At 48.2% G+C, this 7432-nt stretch overlaps 1 protein-coding gene across 1 annotated transcript; it reads right to left on the bottom strand.

Moving 5' to 3' along the window:
- Positions 1-2292: 2292 nt before the first annotated feature.
- On the bottom strand, positions 2293-4015 carry EI90DRAFT_3086931 (uncharacterized protein; the record flags this gene model as incomplete). The annotated part of the gene is made up of 3 exons (XM_039062213.1): positions 3724-4015; positions 3616-3691; positions 2293-2588 (listed from the first exon to the last, which is right to left on the bottom strand). Exons 2-3 carry the CDS (start codon positions 3689-3691, stop codon positions 2293-2295), a joined length of 372 nt encoding a protein of 123 aa, XP_038909084.1. The 5' UTR covers positions 3724-4015.
- Between the last annotated feature and the right edge of the window lie 3417 nt (positions 4016-7432).

Below are 7432 nucleotides of genomic sequence, written 5' to 3' on the forward strand. Positions count from 1 at the left end.
CAATGACAACTCCCGATTCTGGGAGAACCTACGCCAAAAACTCCTAGACTCCCCCATCGACATAATGCTAGGGGACTTCAACATGGTAGAAGAGGCTATTGACAGACTTCCCCCCCACCCAGACCCGGACATAACTACAACAGCTCTCCGAGACCTTACCTCCCTCAACAGCCTAGCCGATGGATGGAGAGAATCACACCTGGCCCCAGAAAGGAACTATACCTTTGGCCACACTACAGGAACATCCCTCTCCAGAATAGACAGAATTTACGCAACTGACGACATCAGAGGAAAAGCCTATAAATGGGAAATCTCCAGCCCAGACATATCAACCGCAGATCACCAACTAATATCCGTTGAGCTAAGAGACAACCACGCCACCACGATTGGGAAAGGGCGATGGGCCATTCCCCTGTACCTAACCAATGACCAAACTTTCCTTACTGAGGTTGAGTCCATCGGCAAGGAAGCCCTCGACAACATAACCAGAAACAACAGCGAGACCCAGAACATATTCCAAAACTTTGTGTCTGCTGTGACCCACTTAGCTAGAAAAACCACCAAAATAAAAGCTGGCAAACTCAACTCGGAAATAAAACGACTTACTCACAGACGCGACAAAGCCATACGAAGACTACCCTTGGCTGATGAGACCCTCACGGAAATGACACAGGTTCAAATTCAGAACTTAACAAAAAGAATAAATGAAATAGAAAAACTCAAACAAGCCAAATCAAAAGCACGCGCCGGAGCAAACAAAAGACTCCTCAGCGAAACAACCTGTCATATCCATGCATACCCGACCCCTACCCGACTTCCGGACCTCCACCCTCTTCACCTCCGGAGTCGTACCCTACCGCTGCCATTCCGATACTTACCTTCGGTCCTGGCAACACACCTCCTTCTACCCCCCCATGCCACCTCTACTCCTCCTTTCCTCTCCGACCCTATCTCCATCCGCTCCGATACACACCTCGGACCAAACACTGCCCCTCTCGCCACCATCCTACTACTTCTCCACCCTCCTGCTCCGCTCCTCCTTCACCCAACCTCCACCCTCCCATCATCCTCCTACGCTTCCCCCGTCCGCTCCGATACTCACCTTCGGACCTGACAACCCTCCTTTCTGCCACTCCTTCCCCCTTACCTTTCCCCTCTCTCCTCCCTCTGGTACTCCTCCGCCACCCTTCCGCCAAGTTACGACCTTCCACCGCTGTCCTGTACTTCGTACTCGGACACCGCTTGTACCTTTGCTCCGAGCCTCCGTCATAGTCCCTACCTCGGACTTTGACTCCACCTCGGTCTTAGTCCATTGCATTGGTGACCTCATACTACATAAACACCATTTCCAATATCCCTCAGACTTTCAACCCCACCTCCATAACCTCCGTAAGCTCCGCAACCCCTGAGCTTCGTGGATCGCCTTCGGCACTTTCGCCGCTTGTAATGTATCTCTCGCGTTTACCCCTCATCCCTATTTGGACTACTGCTTCTTCCCATTCTAGCCAGTTAGTCATCATCCCCACTTCTCCTCATCCTCCTGCCCCTCTGGGCCTTGCCCTCCCTACCTCCTTTCGGACGTATCACAGGTCCTGCCTTATGACCTTCGGTACCGCTCTGCCCCTTCTACCCTTTGTTCCTGTTCGGACGTCTTCGTTCTGATTCGGTTCCCCTTTGTTTCCTTGTGCTTTTGCCCCCTCCATTATATATATCGGCACTTGTACATACTCGTTTTGGTTCAGTCCGAAATCGACCTGAAATGCCCCCTAGAGACTTCCTGCTCACCTACTGTGAAATTAAGGACCAAATGGACAAACAGCAATGGCACAGCGCTACGGCCCACACTCACTTATTCCTTAAACCCTTTCTCTCTCCTTCACCGACATGTACAAAAATTGCCCACTTTAAAGTGGTGACAACAAAACACTCATTGATAATTTCAAACTCAATGTAAATCAATTATTAAAACTTTGTTTTATTCACCATCAACCTTGTATGCATCGCAAATGCAACGCAAGGGGGGAGAATGTCAGGGCAATAGCCCCGAACCCCGAGCCACATGTAATTAAATACATATAGTCATGTGGGTAAGCGGGAACCTCTGGGTAACTGCTTACACACTACCGTAAAATACACACATTTGTATCACTTACAGCTCTGTGTGCTGAGCTACCCCCAGAGACCTCACAAAGTTGCAGGCTCGTCCTGTTGTCGAGGTGGAGGAGAGACTCGAGGACGAGTTGGAGGAGGTATTGGGGTTGGGTGATCCTGAAGGCGTACCTGATCTATCTGTTAGAGATGGGCCGATACAGATGACTCCGGAAGTGGAATCGGAGACTTAGCGTGGAAGGACCTTGGCCTCAGCGACTCAAGCAGAGCGCTGTGCCATTGCTGTTTGTCCATTTGGTCCTTAATTTCACAGTAGGCGAGCAGGAATTTCAGGTCGATTTCGGACTGAGCCCAAAACGAGTATGTACAAGCGCCGATATATATAATGGAGGGGGCAAAAGCACAAGGAAACAAAGGGGATCCGAATTGGAACGAAGGCGTCTGAACAGGAACAAAGGGATGACAGAAGCGGAGCGGTACTGAAGGTCATAAGGCAGAACCTGTGATACGTCCGAAAGGAGGTAAGAAGGGCGAGGCCCAGAGGGGCAGGAGGATGAGGAGAAGTGGGGATGATGTCATATCCCGGAATCCCGACCCCGCACACTCCCACCACATCACACCTTCCTAACAACTTCACCATCCCCTACACCATGCCTCCCCACTCCCCAAGTCACCTCCCCTCCTGGCTGTCTCAGCTCCGGTCTGGTTGCGGCACACCGAACCTTGGCTACTCCCATCCCGGAACCTCGGTCCCGAGTCGGAACATTCGGAGACCCCGGATTTGCTCCGATATCCTGACGGACCTCCGACATCCCGTGACATGCCCTTAAACCATTCCCTCGCCCACTTCATTTATTGGAGTCACCCAACATCCTTCGGACACGCAACTCCGCTTTCGGAGCTAACCGTATCCTACGGTGATCTCCTTCACGCTATCACTTATTAGTCATCTTCCATTCTTAGCACGACTACCTTCTTACTACCATTCAGTCGGCTAACCCCCCTTCCCCATTTGTCTTCCCCGTTCATTTTCCGGCCTCCAACTCCGCCCTCCTTGGCCCGACACCTCGGTTCCCCATTTTAGATATCGTTCGGAACCTTTCGGTACCTTTCGGTGTTTTCCCCGTTTTGTCATTTCGGGCTTTGACTAAAGTCCTCCCCATCCACTTTTATAAATACACGTAGATTAGAACCTGTAGTTCCTCAGTTCTAATCTCGACTAAAATGCCACCCAAAGTCCCTCTGAGTGATTCCTGTCTCTGTTCTACAAGACACCTCAGACATAAGAAATACAAGGACTAACAGAGACGTAACGGAGGCACAGCGCTCCCTCCGAGTCGCTGAGGCCGTGTCCTTCTTAGAGCCTCTTGTACCATCCAGCAGAACCGGGCTCCCTGAGAAGCTTCGGTTCATCACCGGAGCCCTCGGACCCCCCTCTAGTTGAGCCCCCGCCTGCATTCGGACTCACGCATTCACCCCTTCTTCCATAACCGACGGGTTTTTGACAGATGATGACTAACTGGCTAGAATGGGGAGAAGCAGCAGTCCAAATAGGGATGAGGGGAAAACACAAGAAATACATTACAAGCGGCGAAAGTGCTGAAGGTGATCCGTGGAGCTTATGGAGGCAGGGTTGAAAGTCCGAGGAATATTGGCAATGGTGTTTACGTAGTATGAGGTCACCAATGCAATGGACTAAGACTGAAGTGGAGTCAAAGTCCGAGGTAGGGACTATGATGGAGGCTCGGAGCAAAGGTATGAGCGGTGCCCGAGTACGAAGTACGGGACAGCAGTGGAAGGTCGTAACTTGGCAGGAGGTCAGCGGAAGAGTACCAGAGGGAAGAGAGAGGAGAAAGGGAAGAGGGAAGGAGTGGCGGAAAGGAGAATTGTCAGGTCCGACGGTGAGTATCGGAGCGGACAGGAGAAGCGTAGGAGGATGACAGAAGGGTGGAGGTGTTGTGAGGGAGGAGCGGAGGAGTAGGAGGAGTAGTAGTAGGAGGGTGGCGAGAGGGGCGGTGTTCAGTCCGAGGTGAGTATTGGAGCGGATGGAGATAGGGGAGGAGAGGGAAGGAGGAGTGGAGGTGGCATGGGAGGTAAGAGGAGGTGTGGTGCCAGGACTGAAGGTGAATATCGGAACGGACAGCGGTAGGGTAGGACTCTGGAGGTGGGGAAGGAGGAGGTCCGGAAGTCGGGTCGGGATCGGGTATGCACGGATATGACACTATCAATCAGTACTGCCGAGGCCCCATCCCCTTCTTAATTGTTGTAATATCCTTTCCGAATGCATCCCCCCCCTCCTGCTCGTGCTTTACTGTGAACGGAAGTAAGGGACAAGTAAGAAGTAAGAAGGAACCATGTGAAGATGGATCGGACAAGAGAATTAAAGGAGTCGCAGCTAGGGTCCCCAATGGGTCATAATAGGAGATACCGAAATCAGAACCTGGTGGTAGATTCTTTCAAGGTTATACTGATATTTGTGGGGAATCCACATAGGAGTCTGAAGAGGTATCAAGTCAAGAGATGCTGGACCGAGGCGGTGTGCCCAAGGTATCGGAAAGCTCAAGGAGATGTGGAGAAGAGAAATTGCCAGAGTTAGAACTCTCTACTGGCAAGGCTCCGAGGCTTAATGACGACTCTGCAGAGGGCTGGAGTGCTCCACAGAGTTTCTCAAACATGCAACAAAGTCCAACAAGCTTGAGGAGGAATCCGAAGATTCAAATGATGACAACCTGTGAGGTCTTAGGGTGGCTCAGCACACAAGGCCGTAAGTGATACAAGATAGTGTATTTTACGGTGGTGTGTAAGCGGTTCCCTGGAGGTTCCCGCTTGCCCACGTGACTATATGTATCTAGTTTACATGTGACTCGGGGTTCGGGGCTATTGCCCTGACACAACCAGAGGTCCGAAGACGATTCCAGAAAGTCTGAAGGAACGGTGTAAGAGTTCTCAAATACTTGGCACGAAAGTGGATGTATTGTGCTGCATTTGGTAACTTCTTACGGGAGGAATAATGTTGGGAGTATCCCAGGAGGGGTTCTGAGGACGTCCCTGGTAGAACCACAGGATGGAAACAGATCCAAGGTTCATAAGGACGGTGTGAAAACTCCTGAAAGGAACAACTCCTGAAGTTCAGAGATCCGAGGCACTGATAGTTGGTAGAGCAGAGTCCATATCCCCTTCTTAGGGATAGACGTCCCAGCGTCTACACAACTTAACAGGTAATTGACAGAACCTTCCGAGGAGGAAGTAGCGTAGTTGCGGAGCAGAGGAAGGATAACTTAGGCCAATGATAGAACATATAACCCAAGTGCTTCGGCGTGCGGAGTCACCGGAGGGTAGTGATAACTCCACAGCATTATGGGAGGTTAAACAGGGTGATCTGAGGTGTTGTGAGAGTAAGGGGTGGTGATGTGCAGGTTGGTTTTAGAACGAGTTGGAATATCAAAAGTCCTAGGTATCCCAAACATACCAAAATCGTGGTAGAACAGAGGAAAGAGGAAAAAAAACTCCCTGAAGATAGGAAGAAAAGTGGAGGGAATGGTTATCAATGACAGAGCATATCTGTAGTTGAAAGAAGAGCGGATGGTGGTAAGGAGGTGGATTGAGTATCCAGAGCATGTTCAAGAAATCACATGGCTCAACGGAGCAAAAGGAAGATCAAATATCCGAACACTAAAAGCACCTAACTGGAGGTTAACGAGTTCTTGAAGGTGTGGTGGTCGGAACAGGGATAATCTGGTGTTTGGAACACAGTACATAGGTCCATTACTCAACGGAGTCTCAGGATGAGTACAAAGCCATCAAACAAGAGACTGCGTCTGTAACGACAGGCGTAACAGAGGTTTGTCACAATAGTTAAAGGGTATCGAAGTGGGTCAAGTTGACTCTATAGAAGGAGGGGGCGATAGGCTATTGCCGCTGCACCCTCGGGATTTTCCGGGCTTGAAAAAAAGAGAAAAATCACACCTTTCTAACGGTACCAATTATTTGAAATTTGGTGTAGCCATTGAAAAGTTATAAGCGCGGACATTTCTGCACCCTGCACCCTTGACCTGAAGCCTTGATGTTTTCTCAGTCAGTTTTGAGAATTATGGGCGGCAATAGGCATTCCAGATAGCTGTGGGCGAGATCTACAAGATGAAAAAAAGAGGATGTGAATAGCTGCTCTGGGTAAGGAGATATGGGGAAAATAAAATTTGAAGGAAAAAAAGAATAAATAAATTGATAAGTGGACGAAAAAAATAGGGAAAAATGCGGGGTTTTTTGGAGTGGAATATGGTGAGAAGATAGAATGGGAAGATATTTTATTTGTAATTTTTTGGGGAAGTTTTTTTTCGAGGGTGCAGGAGGGTGCAGAGGGTGCAAGTGAGGGTGCAAGTGAAATTAAAAGTGAAATATCTTAGTGAAGAAAATAGATATAAATATGGGGTGTTTTTCAGAGTGATATATTTAGGAGAGAGAATGGAATGGAATTTTTAAATAATTTTTTTTGGAAAATAAATTTGGAGGGTGCAGGAGGGTGCAGTGAGGGTGCAAGTGAAACTAAAAGTGGAATAACTTTTGACTGGATGGATGAAAATTGAAATGGTTGATAGGGTTAGGAAGGTGTGATTTTAGTGAAAATTATAAAATCGAAAAAAGAGAAGTGGCTGTGCACTTTTTGCACAGCCACAGAGGAAAAATTTTGATAGGAAGAAAGTGGAAGGTGAGAAAGTTGGGAGAAGAGAGTAACAAAGGTTAGAACTGAAGTGGAGAAGACAACAACAATACAACAACACAACAACGCGACAATGCGACAACTAAACAACTAGACAAGGGAAGAAGCAAAAATGAAAAATTGTTGAACTAAAAAAAGTGAGAAGTTCAGTTTGAACTTGAACTTGAGAAGACAAGAATGCGACAACTAGAACAGGTGACAACACAACCACACAACAACACAAGGAAGGAAGAAGCAAAAATGGAAAACTAAGGAAGTAAAAAAAGTGAGAAGTGAAGTTTGAAGTGTGAGTTTGGAAGCTAAGAATGTGAACTAGACAACTAGACAAGGCAACAACACAACAACGCAACTAAAGAACTAGACAAGGCTGGTGACAAAAATGCGGAACTGTGGAAGTAAAAAAAGTGGAGACTTGAGTTTGAAGTCTCACTTGAGTGGAAGAAGGGGACAAGAAGGTGAGAAGACAACAAAGTGACAAGAGGAGAAGACAAGAAGGCAAGAAGGCAAGAACTAGACAACTAGACTCGGGAAGAAGGAACTAAAAAGAAGTGAGAAGTGAAGTTTGAAGTGTGACTTGAGAAGACAAGAAGGCTGGAACTAGAGAAC

The sequence above is a fragment of the Cantharellus anzutake genome, assembly GCF_015039405.1.
Source record: "Cantharellus anzutake strain C23 chromosome Unknown EI90scaffold_122, whole genome shotgun sequence".
NCBI lineage: Eukaryota > Fungi > Basidiomycota > Agaricomycetes > Cantharellales > Hydnaceae > Cantharellus > Cantharellus anzutake.